At 52.2% G+C, this 21,193-nt stretch overlaps 2 protein-coding genes across 9 annotated transcripts; both read right to left on the bottom strand.

Annotated features, from left to right (window-relative positions):
• Positions 1-499: 499 nt before the first annotated feature.
• On the bottom strand, positions 500-10,813 carry Prmt1 (protein arginine methyltransferase 1). 3 transcript variants are annotated; one of them, XM_036174897.1, is made up of 11 exons: positions 10,681-10,813; positions 8,510-8,563; positions 7,934-8,035; positions 6,531-6,686; positions 6,368-6,431; positions 4,426-4,568; positions 3,873-3,960; positions 3,671-3,786; positions 1,805-1,955; positions 1,255-1,376; positions 500-730 (listed from the first exon to the last, which is right to left on the bottom strand). In XM_036174897.1, exons 1-11 carry the CDS (start codon positions 10,714-10,716, stop codon positions 647-649), a joined length of 1,116 nt encoding a protein of 371 aa, XP_036030790.1. In that variant the 5' UTR covers positions 10,717-10,813; the 3' UTR covers positions 500-646. The 3 variants fall into 3 exon arrangements, with proteins under 3 accessions (XP_036030790.1, XP_036030798.1, XP_036030806.1); XM_036174905.1 differs by lacking the exon at positions 8,510-8,563; XM_036174913.1 differs by lacking the exons at positions 8,510-8,563; positions 10,681-10,813 and adding an exon at positions 8,216-8,307.
• Positions 10,814-13,281: 2,468 nt separating this feature from the next.
• Bcl2l12 (BCL2 like 12) lies at positions 13,282-21,188 on the bottom strand. Of its 6 annotated transcripts, none has more exons than XM_036204064.1 (7): positions 21,066-21,188; positions 20,454-20,568; positions 20,144-20,286; positions 17,561-17,647; positions 17,384-17,475; positions 16,474-16,761; positions 13,282-13,943 (listed from the first exon to the last, which is right to left on the bottom strand). In XM_036204064.1, exons 2-7 carry the CDS (start codon positions 20,558-20,560, stop codon positions 13,677-13,679), a joined length of 984 nt encoding a protein of 327 aa, XP_036059957.1. In that variant the 5' UTR covers positions 20,561-20,568; positions 21,066-21,188; the 3' UTR covers positions 13,282-13,676. The 6 variants fall into 6 exon arrangements, with proteins under 6 accessions (XP_036059957.1, XP_036059972.1, XP_036059978.1 ...); XM_036204079.1 differs by having other exon boundaries at positions 13,282-13,441; XM_036204089.1 differs by lacking the exon at positions 13,282-13,943 and adding an exon at positions 15,002-15,534.
• Between the last annotated feature and the right edge of the window lie 5 nt (positions 21,189-21,193).

The following is a 21,193-nucleotide window of genomic DNA, read 5'->3' as shown; positions in this document are numbered from 1 at the left end:
GTGGAAGGCCTAGGGCTCTTATTTTCCCTAGCAAAGCACTCCTCAGAGGCAGGGCCAAAGCAAGAAACCTAGTGTCTTTAGCACCAGCGCAGTAGCCACAGGCGGGAAGCCAGACCAGACTATCTCTTTCCCAAGGGCATCCTAGAGCCCAGGCCTGATAAGTGAGCTTTGGTTTTAGTTACCCAGCCCCAATTGGCCATGCCACATAGAATCCCAGCCCAGGGTGACCCAGCCCACTCAGCAACAGCAGAGGAAGGGCAGGGCACAGACAGGCATATAGCTTCCAAACCAGAATCCAGTGTGACTGGAAGCCAGGGAGGGTTCAAACAGACCTAGTTCTCCTGCCAAAGGATGGGCCCCAGTTAGCCCTAGCCTGGCCTTACAGGGTCCTGGACAGGTGAGAAGAGATCATGGGAATCCAGAGACTGGTGTAGCCAGGAACCCTAGCCTGAGGTATAATGACAAGCTGCCCAGTCACCCTAACCCCCAGGACAAGAAGTGGAACCGTCAGCTGAGGATTTATTGGCGTAAACACAACCATATAAAAACATAAGTTATGAAAAACACAGTCACGATGTACCCTCCCATCCCCCAAGCCCAGCCCCGAGCCCTCTTCTTTCTGCAGGAGGGCCAGCCTGGCACCTCCTCAGCGCATCCGGTAGTCGGTGGAGCAAGAGAGCTCACATAGCTGTCCCTTGAAGTCCAGGTCGATGGTAAAGTCCAAGTCGCGCTGAAGGGAAAAGGTGGGAGACAGGGCTCAGGTGTGGCACCAAGCCAAGGGTGAAGTGTACTGGCAACTCATGCTAGCACACTCCATACCCTGCACCCTGACTCAGTGACCACACCAGAGGCCATCTTCACCCCGCTCCAGAGCCAAGCCAGTCTAGATCAGTTTCTGCACCAAGGGGGAATACTACCTGGCACCAGCAAGTGCTATTCTCCTTTACCAGAGTTCCACCACTGTCCCCAGGACCCCAGCAAGCTTCACCAAGCCCCTTCCACCCCTGGAACAAGGCTGGGTAGTCCCAGAATCACCTTGCTCTCTGGTATCTGCCACCTTAACCTGTACAGGGAGTCAGGTGACTTCAGTGGCTCCATCCTGTGGGAGGGCACTGAGCAAGGATTATCACTAACCCCAGCAGCCATGCTGGGGCTTCCTAGAGTCCCCCATAGCACCCAAGCCGACACTGCTCAGCTCTGCTCAGAACCTTTTCTGCACAGCCCACACATCGTTTACTCTCCTCCAAGCCTCACATTGTTTTTGGCGTTGGGCCTCATGCCAATGGTGCCAAAGATCTCCTCGCCAGTCTTCACCGTTAGGTAGTCCTCCATGTAGAACACAGTCTGCTTCCAGTGTGTGTATGGGGACTCAGGACCTGAAAGGCGGGCGTGGTCAACCCCACCCTCTGCCCAGGTGCTGTCTGTGCTAAGTTCTGTGACCAGCCAATGCCCCACAAGACCCTACCAGCAAGGCTGAGGGCTGCTGTCCCTGCTTCCTACCTTTGTGCTTACCAGGACTGGTGCTGGGACCCAGGACCAGAGTACCACAGGCACTATACCAGTGAGCCACACCCCCGTTCCTCCCTGGGGGATTCTAGGTAGGCTCTCTACGGCTTTTCTTTGAGATAGGGTATCACAAACTTGCTTGCCCAGGTTGGCCTTCAGATTGACAGCTTTCTGCCCTAGTTCCCAGGTGGCTCTACGACAACCCTAAGTGCCAAAGCCTCGCCTCCTGCTATGCACCACCACACAGAAACTGCGATGATGTCCTTTTGGCCCTGGCCCAGCCCCACACGGCCCTCACTGGTAGAAAAGCCGGTCCTCTTGTGGCATCGGGTGAACTCGATGTTGAAGTAGGCCACCAATGCGTGCACGTAGTCATTCCTCTTCACTTGGAGGCAGAAGGGGGAGGTGAAGGTCAGGTCCTCTACCTTCACTGTATAGATGTCCACCTCCTGCAGAACAGGCAAGCCCAGTGATTAGACTGTCAGGCCCCTTCCCATCACAGCAAATACTGGAACCTAACAAACCCCACCACACCCCACCACTGCTTCTGAAACGGGCTCACGTAGCCTAGGCTGGCCCTCAAGAACAAACAAAACACCTTCCCCCGCCCCCAGACAGGGTTTCTCTGTGTAGCTTTGCACCTTTCCTGGATCTCACGCTATAGCCCAGGCTGTCCTTGAACTCACAGAGATCCGCCTGCCTCTGCCTCCCAAGTGCTGGGATTAAAGACGTGTGCCACTACAGCCTGGCTCAAAACACCCTTTTTTAAAAGGATATTTCTGGGTGCTAGAGATGGCTCAGTGGTTAAGAGCACTACTGGCTGCTCTTCCAGAGGATCTGGGTTCAAATCCCAGCACATACTTGGCAGCTCCCAATTGCCTGTAACTCCAGTTCCAGATCTGATACCCTCTTCTAACATCCAGACAAAACAGGCACACATACATGCAGACAAATCAAAATATATACATTAAAACACATATTATAGCCAGGCGATGGTGGTGTATGCCTTTAAGGCAGACGGATCACTGTGAGTTCGAGGCCAGTCTGGTCTACAGAGTGAAATTTAGGACAGGCACCAAAACAATAGAGAAACCCTTGTGGCAGCATTCCTGCTGAGCTCCTGGCCTGGCTCCAGAGGGCAGCCCCTAGCCCTAATCCTTCCTTTGTTTAACCACACCTTTTGTTTTTCTTATTGCCCTATGTGAATCTTGTCTGAGAGTCAAGGATCAGGGAGTCCCCCAAGGATCAAAGGCCTATGCAAAACTTGGTCCAGGAAACCCAGAAAACCATGGTACCTTGCACCTGGCATTTAGTCTCTGGGAGCTCCTTTTGGTTTGCTTTGAAGGTACGGTTAGGTTATTTACTATCTAAACTGTAAAATGGAGTAAATAAATATGCCTTAGGTGAAGGGGAAAAAAAGGGGCTTTAGTCCTTCGAGGCTGGACCCCCCTGCAGCTGTCAAGAGGCTAAAGACATTCTTAAGGTGCCTCTGAGTCTTTATTCCACAAATCCGCATGAACCCACACAACTGTGTCATGATATACAGCTCCAAACTGTTTCAAAAAAACCAAAAAAGCAAACTACCCAAACCACATATTATTTACGTACAGTTATGCATGTGTGTGTGTGCCTGTATTTATGGAACTATATCCATGCAGAGATGCCCACTGAGGCTAGAGGTGCTGGATCCACAGACTGGAGAGTGACAAACAGAACTGATTGTGAACTGCCTGATAGCCTCTGAATGAGCAGCAAGTACTTTTAACCACGAAGTCACCCATCCTTCCAGTCCCAACTCCTGATGCTCAGATCACAGGCACACACCAAATTCCATGAGAAAAACCACAAACCAGCAGAACCCCAGCTGCCAGTCTATAAGCAGCACACTCCACCACCTCTGCTGTCCACAGCTGTGCTCCTTGATGGCTTCAGGGCGCCTTGCATCTCCACACCAGGCAGGGCTATCTCACAGCCCAGCCTGCTTCCAGCACTGGCCTGTCTGGGGCTGGCTCTGCTTCGGAGCACTGGCCCTGCTTTTGTCCTTGCTATCCTGGAATTCCGCACCAGGCATGGCTCTCACAGCTCAGATGTGTGGGCTAAACTGTCTTCCCCAGGCCTCTAATGGACAGGTCAGGGACCGGGAACCCCCACTGCTGTGAGTTACCTTTATGAGGCAGGCATTCGTGACCAGCTGCTTTGGGTCCACCACATCCACCAAGGGCTCCTTGATGGCCACGTCTTTGATACAGGACATATCAAAACCATATACATTCTCCCACCCTGGGTACAGATAGGGTCAGATGAGCTGTGGAATCCAGACCATGCATTTACCACCCGCCCTGCCCTCACTCACTACCCCAGCTCACAGTGGATCTTGTAGTCTTTATACTGTCGGTCCTCAATGGCTGTGACATAAAGGGTGGCCCGGTCTGGGAAGATGAGGCCATCGGGTGCCTGAGGGAGGAGTTGGGTAAGAGCAAGAGCCTAACACCACCTGAGCAGCCCAACTAACTACACACCCCACTGTGCTCCCTGGCTATCACCTTCCATCGAGACCCCTTAGCCATCTATGTCTCACCCTCATCCTTCAGTCTGGTCCCCACTCAAGCCCAGGCTGTTCCACAGTTCTTAGATCCTGGAACACTCCAGAGAGAAAGACCACCCCCTCCATACCCCCATTCCCCGTGTTCCTCCTGTCCTCACTGCCCTGCCACTATCCCTGCTACACAGCAGACCCACTTCTGATGCAAGGCCCCACAGCGGCCAGCTCCTCTCCACCCCTCCTTTGGTCCCTCCTCAGAAAGGCGTGCTCCACCTGAGCACCTACCTGGTGGTAGCCTACTCACTGCTCTGACTTCTTAGTTGGGGTGCCCACTGTATCCCCAGCACATAAGCAGCCCTGGCCCCGGCAAGCCTCACCAGCCACTTGTCCCGGGCATGCAGCACCGTGTTGAGCATGGACTCATAGAACAGGCAGTAGCCCATCCATTCGCTGATGATGATGTCCACCTTTTCCACAGGCAGCTCCACCTCCTCCACCTTGCCTTTGATGATGGTTACCACTACGGCCACAGGACGACATGCCAGTCAGAGGGAGGGCTGCCCACCCGGTTCCACACACCCCACAGAATACTGGTCAAGCAGCATCTCCATCTCTCTCCTGAAACAGGCTCTCACTGTGTAGCTCTGGATGTCCTGGAACTAGCTCTATAGACCAGACTGGCCTTGAACCCAGAGATGTGCCTGCCTCAGCCTCCCTAGGGCTGGAATTAAAAGGGCCATAAAACCAGACCCAGATCAAGCCCTGTGGTGCAGCAGCAGCTTCATGCCCTGTATGTAGGGCTGGGAATAGCTCTCCTAAGAGCCCAGGTTTAACATTCTTCAGGTCTGGGCTTCTAACCCTAGCAATCCTCAGAACAAATATACATTTTCTATCCAGTAGATTCGAAGCAGTAAGTAATGGTATGGTCAGATTTTTAACATGAGGGCCAGTGAGAGGGCTCAATGTTTTAGGGGGTAATTGCCACCAAGCTAGATGATCTGAAATCTTCCCCTAGGACCCACAGGGTAGAATTTGAGAACAGATTCCCACTAATTGTCTTCTGACCTCCACATATGCCCTGTAGCATACCCCCAAATAAACAGTGTTAAGAACAAACAACAACCCGATTACATGGCCTAGTGCCACAGGCCTGTCACCCCCACAGGCCTGTCACCCCACAGGCCTGTCACCCCATTTGCTTAAGCCGGTTTGGGTTACAGTAAGAGATCCTGCCTCAAAATCCAAAGAAGGCTGACAGCCTGGCTCAGCAGGAGGGCCCCTGCTAGGCAAGGACAAAGCTCCATCCCTAGCACTGAGAGGGAGGAAAAAACCTCTGAGTATACTGAGGAGCTTAACTTACAAGTATATGACATTCCATGTGAATTTTGCTTCAGTCTATTCCAGGGCAAAGAGGCAAGCATGGGTAGATGGAACCTAATGGGATCTGGGTGATGGTGCTTTGAAAGGTATTTTTGTAGCTGGTGGGCAGAGGGGCACACCTTTAATCCCAGCATGCGGGAGGCAGAGGCAGGCGGATCTTTGTGAGTTCGAGGCCAGCCTGGTCTACAGAGCGAATTCCAGGAAAAGTGCAAAAGAATCCCTGTCTCAAAAAACCAAACCAAACCAAAAACCAAAACCAATACAAAACACCAACAAAGCTTAACCATGGGCTGGAAAGATGGCTCAGATCTTAAGAGCACTGGCTGCTCTTCTCAAGGTCTTGGGTTCAATACCCAGCAAACATGTATAATTGAGTTCTATCTGGTGCCCTCTTCTGGCCTGCAGACATATATGCAGCAGAACAATGTATACATAATAAATAAATAAATCTTTTTTTTAAAAAAAGCTTAAAACTAGTTTGGTGTGAAATGGCATGTGCCAGAGGTTAGTGTCTAAGGCAGGTTAGAGGCCTCCAACAGACAGGCTTATGGAAATGTGTACGTTTGACTATAAGAACAAGGCCCTTAACTAAAGGAGCAGGGGCCCAAACCTCCGGTGGGAAAATGCACAGCACTGTGGACACACTGGCAGGTGTGGGATTCTCAGGAAGGCAGTGTCAGTCATGGTCGGAGTGGACTGTCCTGAGGTGGCCACTAAGGGAAGTAGGGTAGCAGAGTTCCTGCTACTTCATATGGGAAGCCCCAAGTTCAATCCCCCTAAAACCCTAAAGCACCAGGACCAACACCCTGGCACCCTCAGCACCCCCAAACACAATGGAGTCACTAGTTGCCCACTGTGGTCTCTTAACTCTTCACTGACTGGGATGTTCCTCCACAGACCTTCCCCCCCCACCCCGCCCCTCCTCCTCCTCCTCCTCACCGTGGTCTAACTTGTTGGCTTTGACAATCTTCACAGCATAATCAGAGATACTGGAACACTCAATCTAAGGCAGGAAGGAAGAAGGGTTGAGTCCAATCCTTGCTCTCCCGCCATCTACCACCTCCATCCAGCTCAAGCCCAGCAAGGCCTCTGTGAGACTCACCCCAATGACCTTTCGGGCCCCTGCCTTGGCCGCAAACATGCAGAGGATGCCGGTGCCTGAGCCCACATCCAGCACCACCTTGTCTTTGAAGAGGTGTCGGTTGTGAAACATGGAGTTTCGGTATGTAAGGGTGCGCACTTCATCCTTCAGCATCTCCTGGGTGTGGAGACAGAACGAGGGACACATAAGGCCTGGGTGCCACCCCCACACTGATGCTGGGCACAGTTAGTGCTCAGACTTCTCAGACTTTTTGTTTTGTTTTGTTTTGTTTTTTTGAGACAGGATTTCGCTGTGTAGTTTTGGTGCCTGTTCTGGAGCTCACTCTGTAGACCAGGCTCAGGCTGGCCTGGAACTCAGAGATCCTCCTGCCTCTGCCTCCCGAGTGTTGGGACTAAAGGCGTGTGCCCCCACTGCTCCGACAATTTAAAACAGGAGGAGCAGACAGAGGCGAGCAGCAAGCAGGCTGCTCAGCACACGCAAGGAAGAGGTCCACTCTTGGTGTCGCCTCCCAGGCGACATGGTGTCTGAGACCTGGTAGCTGGACAATTAGGCTAGGCTGGCTAGCCAGTGAGCCCCAGGCGTCAGCATGCCTCGGCCTCCCCAGAGCTGAGGTGATACAAGCAATACTATTATGCTTGGTGCTACTAACTTATCGTGCATACAGAACATGGAGGTCACAGGACAACTTTCTCCTCCTTCTATTCTGAGTTTCAGGGACCAAGTTCAAGCTCGTGTGGCAAGCACGCCTACTCACTGAACCGTCTTTCCAACCCTATGCCTGTCTTAAAAAGTGGGTTAGAGGATTGAACTCTGCAACTCATGCTTGCATGGCAAGACCTTTATAACTGAGGTACGTCTTCAGAAGTTTAATTTCCCCTAATGATGCTGGGACAGAGACCAGGTCCAGCGTCTGCTAGACAACTGCTCTGCCACTTAGCCACATTCCCAGGAGAACAGTCTTCTAAAAGCCTGTGTGGACCAGGCGGCGGCGGCTCACACCTTTACCCCAGCAGTCGGGAGGCAGAGGCAGGGAGTTCGAGGCCAGCCTGGGCTACAGAGTGAGTTCCAGGACAGGACAGGCTCCCAGAAAAAGGTGTGTGGAAAAGGAGGGCTCCTTAGAATGCCGTTTCAGCTGCAGTGAACCCTACCTCCCCATCAAAAGGCTGGGAAGCTAGTGTCCTATGAGCGGAGGCTGAGTTCCACCACCAACCACCAGAGGGCGCCGACACCAGCAAGCCCTGGCCTCATCCTAAGGTCTGAGGCACGCAGGCTCAGCAGGAGACTAGCCTGCAGAGCACTGGGCTAACCAAGAAAGGCAGCAGTGCCCTTGTAGAGATATTCACCGCCTGTCCAACCGTGCAGCCCTTCAGGATGTACTGGCTTTAGGGGAAGTCTCCACTCACCTCATGGATGCCAAAGTGGGCATAGGAGTCAAAGTAGTAGTCTTTGGATGTCATATCCTCAGCATTGGGCTTCTCACTGCTTTCTGCTTGGCCACAGGAAACCTGAGGGAGAGGAGCAGCAAAAGCGCCGGTCACAGGTGGCCCCAGGGCCTCCTCAACCTGCAGAAGCCCTCATCACAACAGGACAACCCTCCAGCCCTCCAGCATCTTTCTTCCCCAGGGAATGTTTCCACTTCCAGCACCCACCCAGAGCACCATCCAAGGAGCAACCGCCTCGCCTACCATCTCTGCAGGCTCTATGCCCGTCTCTAGCTCAGCCCACAGCTGGGGAGGGAGGGAGGAAAGGGAGGGCAGAGCCAGGGCAGACACATGGGAAGCCAGGGGAGGGGGGCTGGAGATGGAGTTAAGGAAGCAGCCATGGTTCTGGGGGAGCCAGCTGGGCCAGGAAGTCCTATGTGTTTAGGGGCACAGCAGAGGAAATTGGTTTGAAGCAAGAGGATGGTTAGACCTCCTGGTGTATGGAGGTATGCTTTTATGGAAGTGGGCTGGGGTGGGGTCTCACAAAAGGATATTTACTTCTTCAAGAGGCGGCTGGAGGCTCATCCCATTAGCCAAGGTGGCTACAAAATTCTAGGAGAGAGTAACAGGGAAAAAGGATTAGCTACTGGGGTGGCTGGGGAAGGCCTTTGGGGCTGTGAGTGTTTTGCAGGTTGGTGTAAGCAGGAGCAATGAGGCTGCAGTGGGCAGGGAAGGGAGAGCAGTGGGGAGGAAAGGGAAGGAAAGGGTCTCCTGGCCCAGCTGTTGGCTGAAGAGATGGTGGCCTGCCCCATGTTGTCTCTCTCTGGTCAGATGGCTGGCCACATACACCTACCCTATCTAGGCCAGAATACCAAATACCTGCCAGGGCACACGAGCAATGCCAGCTGCCGCTCCCCTTCACTACCTAATCCCACCAAGATTAGATGACATTCACGCACGCACACACGCACTCGCCAGGCTGAAGTGCCATGAATAAACCAGAGGGAGGGGGCCGACAGGTGATGGGTGCTGGGCACCTGGCTGCCCCACCACAATTGTCTTTTGCCCTAAGAGGATTCCATTAGAGAAATGTGGCATACCACCACACCACAGCAGGCACACCACAGCAGGCACACCACCGACTCCACCTGAAAAGAGGTGTCACCCAGTGGTACAACACATGCCTTGGAAAGGTGGGGCCAGCCCCTCTTTAACACCCCACCTGGAACCCCACACTGAAACAGCCCTCTCTTTTTTCTCTGTCCACAAGTGCCAGGCCCAGGGTCACTTCAGTGACCCTGTGGGCTAACTGATCCCCATGGCGGGTGTCCCAGGAACTGACCTTCCTCTCCAGAGAACCTGAAGAGGTATGGGCCACATCAAATGATATCCCATCAACGGCTGCTATCCAAGGCTTTCAGAGAGGCCAAGACCTGCTCTCAGTTCCCCACAGCCAGTGGGGGAGTTCCCGTGTGGGCCCCTCTTTTTCAATAGTACAGATACCAGCAGGTTAACAACTGACTGGAGAGGGTTTAACCTGAGACTAGGACCTGCCTTATAGGCCTGGTGGTGAAGCTGTCATCTGAGCTACTCAGGAGGCTTAAGGAAAGAAGATGCAAGTTCAAGGCCAGCCTGGGCTACACGGTGAGTTCAAGGCCAGACTCTGTTTTTTTTTTTTTTTTAATTTTAGTTTTTCGAGACAGGGTTTCTCTGTGTAGCTTTGCGCCTCTCCTGGAACTCTCTCTGTAGCCCAGGCTGGCCTCGAACTCGCAGAGATCCGCCTGCCTCTGCCTCCCGAGTGCTGGGATTCCAGGCGTGCGCCAGCACCGCTGCCGGGCTGCCAGACCCATTTTGCATCAAACTAAGTAAAAAAGCAGACTGAGGAACACAGCTCAGGGAGGAACACTCAACTGGAAGCAAATAAACTAGGTGCCGTCCTCGAACCAGAGCCCCCTCCGCCCCTCAGGCTGCGTAGCCAGGGGTTCTGGGAGGGGCAGGGCCTTGGGCTGTGTACTGCATAGCCCCGGGACCGCCTTCAGCCCCGAGGCCGACCTCCGACCACCCACCCGCGGGCTCCCACGTGGGGTGGGCTCGGGCCACGCCCCGGGAGAAAGACGGCCCTCTCACAAGCCAGTGACCACGAGGGGTGCCCAGCGCGGGCCGCCGGCCTGCCGGGGCGATGCCCCACCACGCTCTCAGGGAGGCCACAGGCCTGCCCTGCCCGTGCCCAGCCACCGCACAGGGGTCACCCAGGCCGAGGGACGCGCGGCGCGGGCGATGCGCCGGGCCACGACGGGGAGCGGCCGCGCGGGGAGCGGGCGGGGAGCGGGCGCACGGCCGCGCGGGGAGCGGCCGCGCGGGGAGCGGGCGGGGAGCGGGCGCACGGCCGCGGGGCACCCCGGGTCATCGGGCCGGGGGCGGGGCCTTTGTCCCGCACGTGGAGCCCGCGGGCCCCTCGAGCGGCACACCCCCTCCCCACGCTACGCTGCGCGACCACGTGCGGCCCGGCGCGGCGCGCCCCCGGCCCGCGCCCACGTGCGCCGGCCCTCGCCTCAGCTTGGGGTCCCCGAGCCCCGAAAGCCGGGGTCACCCCCATGACGATCGCGCACATCGCCCGCCGCGGACCTACGCGAGGCCCAGCACACACGAGGCCCGGTCTCCACAGCTCAGGCCGTGGACAACCCGTCGCGCGCCGCCCTTCCACGGGCCCGAAGAGCCCAGCTACTCACCTCCATGATGCAGTTCGCGGCCTCGGCTGCCGCCATCTTCACCCAAGTCCTCCGGCCTCCGAGACCCCCCCCTTTCTTCTCTCTCCCCCCACCCCCGACCGGGGACCGCCTTTTACCAGAGGGTCCACCGCCCGGCCCCCGAGACCCCGCCATATGTCTTCATTGGCCAGAAAAGTCGTCCATCTGAAGGGGTCACGCCGCAATTGGATGGTATGCACGTCTATCAAAGGTCAAGTGCCCGCCCCTCCTAGCGTTCAAAGGACCATCCCCTCCTGTCGGCTAGGAAGGGAACAACTGTCTGTCTATCTTAACCAGTGCACATGGTGATTGGGTAATATCCCACCAAGTCTTCCCGCCTCCTTCCGGCCCGCTCCGCCTCGAAGCTTCCCGGCGGGCTCCGCGCTAAGCGGATATCAAGAAACTGAGCTGTCTATCACTAGGACGGTCCGCCTCCCCCGCGTTGCTATTGGCTGAGTGAAGTTGACGTTGCACGGTTCTTATTCCATTCCCTTTAAGAGATCGGTGAAGAACGACAGGGGCTATTGGCCCACAAGGAGGCGGGCAGTGCTTGGGCAGTAGTGATTTGCTCTCAGGAATGTCAGTCATCATTCGGTGGATTCTCCCGGCTGGAAAGACTACCGGAGGAAATAGGGTGCGTGGGCGAGCTGTGGGGAAATACCGAGTCTTTGGAAGGTAGATGGGGGATAGTTCCGGTCTGGGACCCTAAAACCAGCCAGGGGTCGTAGTGAGGTCCGTGTGATTTGCCCCACCCTTGTACTGGACTGCGCCAAGTTCTGAAGACCTGTGGCTTCCCAGTCCTCTGCGGGAGACACCTAGGTATCACCCTTTGTCTGGCCAACTCCTACACGTCAATCACGGGCAGTTTGGACACCACCTCCTCCAGAAAGTTTCCCTGCATCTGCAAAACGTTACTCTCTGCCTGAGGATGGATGCTAATTGCTGGGTTTTGTGCACCTGTCCTTTACCTTTTGTCCCACCAGTACTTGGCCCAAGCACAGTATCCTTTAAATTACCAAATGAGCCCCTCCAATCCGGGCCTCCTCATGAGGTTTGCGTGCACGTCTGACCTGCTTCCTTCAGACTCCTAACATTTAATTACTTTGTTTAGTGTGCAGCAACCTCAGAGTTCTACCATAAGTCAGGGCTGGAGATGCTCAGCTCAGTGGTTCATAATCTGTGGGTCATGACCCCTTTGGGGGTTAAACAACCCTCTTACAGGGTCACCGAGGAAACATTTACATTACGATTTGTAACAGTAGCAAAATTACAGTTACGAAGTAGTAACAAATTTTTGTTTTGTAGACAGGGTTTCTCTCAAAACCTGATTCTCGCCCGGCGAGAATGATTTTTTGTTTAGAGATCACCATAACATGAACTTTACTAAAGGGTCATGGCATTAGGAAGGTTGAGAACCACTGGCCTGGCTGATGAACGTGCTACCCATAGCGGCTCAAAAAAAAAAAAAAAAAAAAAAAAAGTGCATCTGGGCACTGCCAGAAGCCAGCTGTGCACCTATTTCTTCCAGATTGGAACATGGGAAGGAGGAAGCTCTTGAGATTCGGGAAATTTACATGGCCAAGACTCTCAGAGCCATACAGGACTCCCGAGCTGCTCACCAGGGTTACCGAAGCAGTTACGCATTGACTGGGAGGCTGTGTGAAGCACCAGATCCAAGCTCAGGTGGCCGAGACTGCCTGTGACTTCAGTTCCAAGTGATTGGATGTCACCTGCACTTAACAGCCACACCCCAGCACACCTGTACATGTCATTTTTCAATTATAAATCTCTTTTTAGAAATCAGTAAGCCGAAGTTGGAGAGGCTACCTAGCAGTTCACAGCATTTGTTCTTGCAGAGCAAGACCCAAGTTCTGTTCTCAGGGCCTGTATCTGGCATTTAACTGCCTAGAACTAGCTCCAGGAGACGTGATGCCTTTTTCTGGCACCTTCCTTACATATAACAATAATTTTTAGACATAAAATGGCTTGGAGATGACTGTAGGCACTGCACACATATAGTGCACATACATACATACATGCAGGCAAACACTCAAACGTAAAAATGAACATTTTTTTTTGCTTTTTTTTTCTTTTAGTTTTTTTTGAGACAAGGTTTCTTTGTGTAGCTTTGACTGCCCTGGAACTTACTCTGTAGACCAGGCTGGTCTCCAACTCAGAGATCCACCTGCCTCAGCCTCCAGAGTGCCAGGACTAAAGGAGTGGGTCACCATGCCCGTTGTAATCCCAGCATTCAGGAATCAGAGTTGCAGGACAGCCAGGGCCACATAGGGAGACCATGTATCAAAAAAAGAAAAAAAAAAAAAAAAGGTAGAGTGTGATAAGACTCCAGGGCCACATAGAGAGACCATGTGTCAAGAAAAAAAAAAGGTAGAGTGTGATAGACTCCAACCTTGACCTCTCATCTCCACATATGTTCCAGTTCACTCAAATGCACATACATGTGTACACACACACACAAACACACAAACAAACTCACACAGCCAAACAAACACCTTGGTGCTTTAGTTAAAGAACAAAGCTTTTAATATAGAAATATTTCTAAACAATCTTTTTGGCAAAAAAAGAAAGAAAAAGAAAAAAGTGCCATGGCAAGCCCCCACCCCACAGCCCTGAGAGGAAACGTGTGTCACCAGAAGTTGTGGTCATTCCTGCAGCAGCTTCAGAGGAGCACTCAGTCCAAGGGTAAATCCAGGTCCACAGGTGAGATGGCCAGGATGCCCGCCTGCAGGGGACAGAGCCCATGAGCTGAGGCCTTCCCCAAAAGACAGGCGGGGAGACTGAGGCCAGAGAGATGGGATCAGACACGCAGAGAGGGCTGGGAGACAGAGGAAGGGGACAGACCCTGTGAGAGGGGCAGTGTCCCGACACAGAGTAGTTCAGGGGCTGGCTCTTCTGTGCTGGTTTCAGTCTCTGTTCTAAGGACTGCCCTTTAACTCCATGACAGCCCTGCCCAGTCTCTAGTCTCCCCTAAGTTCTTCTGACATCTCTGTTAAAAGAAGTGGGTATGCCAGGTTCTTGGATGAGTTCCACATGTCCATCCTTCCTCTCCTCATTCTGCTCCAGTGTAGTCTGGATTCCGCCATCATTCCCAGCTCCCTCTCCCAAGGAGTGCAGAGGAGCCTACAGATGCTCACAGTAACATCTTGACCTGGTGTTGAGAGCTGCGGGTAGCAGGAGGCCATGGGAGTATACAGCAGGTGACAACCAGTGCTCAGAGGGTCAACCTATCAGAACCAAGGGTTCTGTTGGAGGAAAGCCATCACGAAAGGCGTGATGGAATTACTACCTTTTGAATGAACTAACTTCTTGTGCAATAAGCTGTGACTCTCCCCATTTACCATGCATTTCCATGTTATGTGTACATGTAATCTCATGACTACATCTCAATCTTATGGGCACACAAAACTGTGGATAGTCTAGAAGATGGATTCTTATTTAACTGTAATTTTTTTTTTTTTTGAGACAGGATTTCTCCATGTAGCTTTGCACCTTTCTTGGAACTCACTCTGTAGCCCAGGCTGACCTCGAACTCACAGAAATCTGCCTGCCTCTGCCTCTCGAGTGCTGGGATTAAAGGCATGTGCCATCACCACCCCAATTTGTATGAACAGAAACATACTAAAATATGCTTCATAACGATCTTGTTCCATGTGGGCTGTAGACACTTAGAGGTCTTGTTCTCTATCCTTAGCCACTGACAAGGCAAAACTGGCCAAAGTGTTCTCGTAGAACTTTCACAGAGCAGAAGTGCAGATGCCTGGCCTTGTCGGATGAAAACCCTTCAGAAGAATTACAGCCAACGAGAAGTGAGAGCGCAGGTGTCTGGCCGTGGTATATCTGAGTCCTTCAAGAGATCAATAGCACCTGTGCTGCCCTAAGCTTCCTCCACCAGCACCTCCCACTCTGACTCAGAAAACAATTTACACTTCGTATTTATTTCTACACCCATTTTAATGCAAGATCTTAGGCCTGAGATTCAGGTGATTAACAGAAAAACACTGTTAACTGATTAACCATGTCCAGATATTATTAATCACATAAAATGGTACACGTATTCTTTGCCTTTTCCTTAAATCTCTCATTGGTTTAATTTCTTCCCTTGTAGCTATCCCTTTAAGAAGTAGAACTTTATACAGCCTGTAACTGTTGTCAATCACCAGTTTGCCAAGTGTGACTTTTTTTTTTTTTTTTTTTAAGACATGATTTCTCTGTGTAACAGTCTGGGCTGTCCTGGAACTCGCTTTGTAGACCAGGCTGACCTCAAACTCAGAGATCCGCCTGCCTCTGCCTCCTGAGTGCTGAGACTAAAGGTTTGCGCCACCTCCACCAGGCCCAAGTGTGACTCTTGTCAGAATACGTGTCCCTGAGAGTTTACTTTGTAGTTTTACTAACAGCTTGTTAATGAATGGAGATATATATGCTTGTGGAGGAGAACAAAAGAAGGGCTAAGAGAGAACAATGAGGGAACAGCCGAAGAAGGGACAGAGGAGCTCAGTGTGAGAACAGAGAAGAAGCTGTGTAGACAGAATTGACTGAGAAGAAGGGAGTGAATGGACAAAAGAGCTCAGTGTGCTTAGATTCATTTGAGATCCTTCAGGTTCATTTCTTCACCATGTAGTCGCGTCTCCTTCTGGATCCTGGGAGTAATCTCCACTGGCAGGAAAGGAGGGGAATTCGATAACCTGGTGCCCACATTCAGTCTTGAAAGAACCTCCAGCTTCATCAAGCAGTGAAGTCCAGAGTCCTTCCTGTTGGGCCTGGCCCCCATCTCCAGGTCTCTCCGGATCTATCCAGATGGGGCTATGCACAGACAATCTATGGCCCAGAGCCCCCATCTCAGGATGAGCAGGGGCCTCTCCCATGGCTAGCTGTGTCTCTAGACCACACTCTTTAATCCCATTCTTTTTGTTTGTTTGTTTGTTTGTTTTTTCCAGACAGGGTTTCTCTGTGTAGTTTTGTGACTTTCTTGGAACTCACTTGGTAGCCCAGGCTGGCCTCAAACTCACAGAGATCCGCCTGGCCCTGCCTCCCGAGTTCTGGGATTAAAGGCGTGCACCACCACCGCCCAGCTAATCCCATTCTTAAGTGCTAGACTCTACCATTGAGCTCTGTTCATATTTTGAGACAAGATCTCACTAAGTTGCCTAGGCTGACCTTGAACCTACTCTCTGTAGCCCAGGATGTCGTTAACCTGGATGATGCTCTTGCCTCAGCCTCTCTGGCACCTGGGATGACAGGCCTGCACCACCAGGTACCATCCCTATCCTTATTCCCACCTCCAGGGTCTCATTATGCAGCCCTAGCTGGTCTGGAATTCCCTATGTAGACTAGGCTGGCCTTGACCTCATAGAGATCTGCCTGCCTGAGTCCTGGATTTAAAAATATGGTATTATGCTAAGTAGACTTATTTATTATTATTTCTATTTTATGTTTATAAAACAATAAATAAGGTCCAGGGAAGACTTCACTGAGCTGATACTCAACATAGGAAGCAGAGGTCCTTGGGACCCGGGTCACTAGCTAAGTATCCCATGCAGCACTACACAACTACCCCAGAAAGATGAGAGGGCTGGGGAGCTGTAAGAGCTATTCTCACAACTGCTGGATCAAGACAGCTGGCATCAGGACCTCAGCAAGGTGCCTGGCACATAGCAAGTGTTCAATAAATACACGATGGACTGAATGGGAGGAAACCTAAGCTGGTCCCCATCAAACAGCAGTAAAATGAGGCTTGGCAGGACGTCTATGACTTACCCAGCCCCCATGGGCCTGGATCCAAGGCGCAAAGCTGTGTACGTGTTCCACGCTGAGGCCGGCCAGGGTACCCCCCAGCCCGGCCACGCGCCGGCTCAGCTCCATGGCCAGAGCCAGGCGGGCCAGTGGCTCCGGGGATGGCGGTGGTGGGGCCGGGCACGGCAGCGAAGGGCTCACACAGCTTGGGGTGGAGCTGACTTCCCGGCTGGAGAAGAGTTCCACAAGGCGGGCGAAAGAGCCTGCTGACAGGCGAGCCAGCTTCCGGTGCAGAGCAGGATCAGAAGCTAGCTGCGGGTCGGAGGGGCAGTGTCAGTTACTGCTACTCTGCAAACAGCCCAGGGAGGCAGGGCTGCCAAGCACTAAGTCCCACTCAATCAGCCTCTAGGCTCTTGGCCAATGGACTCCCAGGAAGGGGGTCTAGACTCAGAGCAAAGTACAGTTCTGAGTTCTAAACAGTAAATTCTCCTTTGGAGTACCTGAAGCCAAGCCCGGAATGGTGGCGCATGCCTTTGAACCCAGCACTCGGGAAGCAGAAGCAGGCAGAGGTCTGAGTTCGATGCCAGTGTGATTTACAGAGAAGTTCCAGGATAGCCAGGGATACACAGAGAAACCCTGTCTCAAGAAAGGAAAAAAAAAAAAAAAAAAAAAGAGTCGCTGAAGCCATTTATGGAAACCTTGTTTCCTACAGATTATTACTGTTACTGTATTATCCAGCTTTGAAAGCCAATCAGATTCCAGGAAATGCAGAAGCCACACCCACCTCCAGGGAGCATTTCCTCTTTAAAGTCCTATTGTGGTGAGGCTTCAAACTCTTGGAAAGATGATCTGGTGTTCACCAAGGCAATACCATGCCTGCTTCTGCCCTACCCCATGACTGTGCTCTCAAAGGCACAGAGCATAGGCTGGTCACCTTTTGGTTGATGACTTCTGCTTCCTCCTCCAGCAAGGCTACCAGCCTCCTTAGCAGGGCTTCCTTTTCTGTGGGTGGGGGTCCCTGGAATTCTGGGGGGAAGAAGAGAATTGAACTGAGGAGGGGCCTGGCTTCACGCCCGCTCTCACTGGTCTCCAGGGCCCCTCTGCCGCTTACCTGGGCTGGGCGGAGATCTCAGTTGCTCTTGGACCAACTGTTCCAGACGCTGGGCGACCAGGGCATAGAAGTCTGAAGTCGCTGGACCTGGTGGCAAGAATAACTCTTTGTGTCTACACAACAGGACACTTAGGGATTCTCTCCTCCAAACCATCTCACTAGACAGCAACAATTCCCATTTCACAAAGGCGTAATCTGAGGCCATGAGAGAATTTGGTAAAAGTTGTCAAAGTCCTCAGCCTTTCTACTTGATTGCATCTTCAAATTAAACTGAGAATATTTAAGCTAAACTTTGGAGATTATTCCACCCAGTAAGGGCACACAGCATTTCTGCCATTGCCGCCTTACCCCGTGTCCAGTCCACAGATCAGCAACAGACCTCTGCACTGCACTTCTTAGGTGAGCCATCCAATCAGTTACACTTCCTTAAATGATTTTTCTTTTTTTCGAGACAGGGTTTCCCTGTATAGCTTTGTGCCTTTCCTGGAACTCACTTGGAAGCCCAGGCTGACCTCAAACTCACAGAGATCCGCCTGGCTCTGCCTCCTGAGTGCTGGGATTAAAGGCGTGCGCCACCACCGCCCGGCTTAAAATGATTTTTTAAACTTTTATGTATATGGTTGTTCTGCATATACCAGTGTTTGTGTACCACTTGGGTGTATGGTGCCCATGAAGGCCAGAAAAGCACATCAGAGGTTGAGTGACCTAGCAATTAAGAGCACTGGCTGTCCTTCCAGCACACCTGGCTTCAATTCCCACCACCCACACGGTGGCTCCCAACTTTCTATATTTCTAGATCCATGAGATCCAATGTTCTTCGTGGTGGCATACGCTTTAATCCCAGCACTCAGGAGGCAAAGGCAGGCGGATCTCTGTGAGTTCCAGGCCAGCCTGGTCTGTAAAGTGAGTTCCAGAACTATTGTGGTTTAACTGGGCAAAGATGTGTTACATTTGTTTATGTTGCATTTGTTTAACAATGTGAAGATTTGTTGCTGTTTTACCTTGCCTGCTTAAGAAACTTGATTGGTTTAATAAAAAGCTGAATGGCCGGCCAATAGCTAGGCAGTAGAGAGGTGGGTGGGCTGGTGGGCAGAGAGTAAAGTAGGGGGAGTCTAGGCTCCAGAGAGAAGGGAGAGAGGGGCAGAAAGAGAGGGAGGAAGCAGGGAAATAGGACATATAGAACAAAAAGTAAAAGCCCTAAGGTAAAACACAGATGAAGAGAAACAGGTTAAAATAAGTTATAAGAGATAATGGGACAAGCATAAGATAAGGCTGAGCATCCATAATTAATAATAAGTCTCCGTGTCATGACATGGAAGCTGATTGGTGACCCAAGAACAAAGTCTGTTACATGGGACAGCCCGAGCTGTTTCACAGAGAAAACAAAACAAAAAAATAGCACCCCCCCCCAATATTTTTTATTTTATTTAACGAGTGTGGGTGTTTTGCCTGCATGTATGTCTGTGTGCCAAGTGCGTGCCTGAGGCCTTTGGAGGCCTCTTTCCTCTACCTCCTAATGTGTACTACTATGCCTCATGTGCTGTTGGGAACTGAATATAGGGCTTCATGCATGCTAGGCAGGTACTCCACTGACTCAATTACATCATCAGCTTTCTGTAATCCAGGCTGGCCTTAAACCGACAGCAATCCTCCTGCCTCAATCTCCCAAGTGCTGATTACAACAATGCGCCCCATACCCAGGTCTATTGGCCATCATTGATCAGTTCTAGTACCCCTTCTTCCAGTCTTTCTCTGCTACTTGAAAAAGAGGAGCAAAGAGGAGACAGGATTTGCCCAGATTACCAAGCTAGGTGGGGAGTTGTGATTGACAAGCAAGCCTCCTGTCTCGTGCACTGGGGTATTGGGTCTACAGTAAAGTCTTCCCCTAAGAGCCCTTGAAGCACCTATGTAAGGAAAGAGATAACTACCTAAGAAGTGTACCAGAGTACCTCCTCCTGGTCAACCACAGAATTGCTAGAAAGAAATCTCAACTGACCCCCGCCCCCCCCCCCAACAGTGATGGCGCATGCCTTTAATCCCAGTACTTGGGATGCAAAGGCAGGTGAATCTCTGTGAGTTTGAGGCCAGCATAGTCTACAGAGTGAGTTCCAGGACAGCCAGGGCTACACAGAGAAACCCTGTCTCAAAAAACCAAAAACAGAAATAAATTTAAGCTGGGGTTCTATTTAATGAGGCATGCCTGTGATTCCAGTTTTTGAGGTAGTCTGATGCAGGAGGGGTCCAGCAAGTGTGACTATGTTTCAACACTGCCCTTACCCACTAGAAAGAAGTCTAGAGGTTAGGGATTTAGCTCAGTGGAAGAGCGCTTGCCTAGCAAGTGCAAGGCCCTGGGTTCGGTCCTCAGCTCCCCAAAAATAAAAAAGAAAGAAAGAAAGAAAGAAAGGAAGGGAGGGAGGGAGGGAGGGAGGGAGGGAGGGAGGGAAAGAAAGAAAGAAAGAAAGAAAGAAAGAAAGAAAGAAAGAAAGAAAGAAAGAAAAAGAAGTCTAACACAGGAGGGGAATAGTTATGGCTAAACTGAGTAGTGTATTAAAGTTTCACAGGTGACCAGTGTAAATATCTTACCAGGCTCGGAGCCATAGCAGGGGCGCAGGGGAAGGAAGCAGGGCCGAGAGGACTCCGGGGGAGGGGCTCCTCTCCCCAGGGGACAAGGGAGGCATCTTCGGAGACGGCTCAGGAAATCTGTTGGCTCCTCTTGGCCAGGGCTCCTGGGGACAAGAACCTCGGAGTAACCCCATGGAAGAGCACTCTTGAAACTCGAGGCAGGCAAATGGGGTCAGATTTGAAGGGAGGAGACAGGCTGGGACAAGTACCAAGACTCAGGAAGATCTTCCAGTCAAAGGCAGTCCCTGGGAGAGAGCGGTCACTCACTCACCTGGCTGGAGTTGGGACAGGGGACCCAGCAGCTTCACCGCGCCTAAGGAAAGCAGCCAGAACCTTCAGTGTGTCCTCCCGGAGCCCCAGCTCTTCAGAGCCGGCCATGGAGGCACCTGAAGGAGAGGCAGGGGATGAACCCAAGTGCAATGATATGCTCAAACCTCCGAGTCCCTAAAATGAAGAGGGCGCCAGATCTCGGGAGATTCCTAGAAGGTGGCCAAGGGCCAGTGGGAGAGTTGATTCCATCGAGCAAAAAGCCTGGAGCGAGCAGGGTCTAAGACAGAGGTCGCTGAGTGCTTGGACTTCTACATCCAGGAGAGGGAAGGGGGTTTGGAGCTCCCAGCCTTGGATGCTGAAGGAGCCATTCATCGAGGTAGTTAAGTCCTTAGAGGCTAGGGAACTACCAATCCCAGTAGGCTTTGCGGCACACATTGGCCCGGTTTCCTCGCTTTTTCGCCGAGTAGCCTGCTGGGAGATATAGTTCCAACTACCTCTGGCTGGAACCGGAGTCCCGGGTGCTTGGACCTCAGAGAGGCAGGACTGGCTGAGGCCGCTCCTGCAACTGGTTCCCTCCCTTTCTGTGCTAGTACCTTCCTGGCACCCCGCTCACCTGGTTCGGGATTCTGCTCTAGTCGCGCCGACGCTGGCGCCGATGCTTTCACTCAATTTCTACAAACTTTTCTTCGAAAAATTCAACTTTCCCGCGCCTGCGCACTGGGCCGACTTGGTAACCGCCCC

Source organism: Onychomys torridus, chromosome 1 (genome assembly GCF_903995425.1).
Source record: "Onychomys torridus chromosome 1, mOncTor1.1, whole genome shotgun sequence".
Lineage (NCBI taxonomy): Eukaryota > Metazoa > Chordata > Mammalia > Rodentia > Cricetidae > Onychomys > Onychomys torridus.
This window is presented reverse-complemented; position numbering and strand designations above follow the sequence as displayed.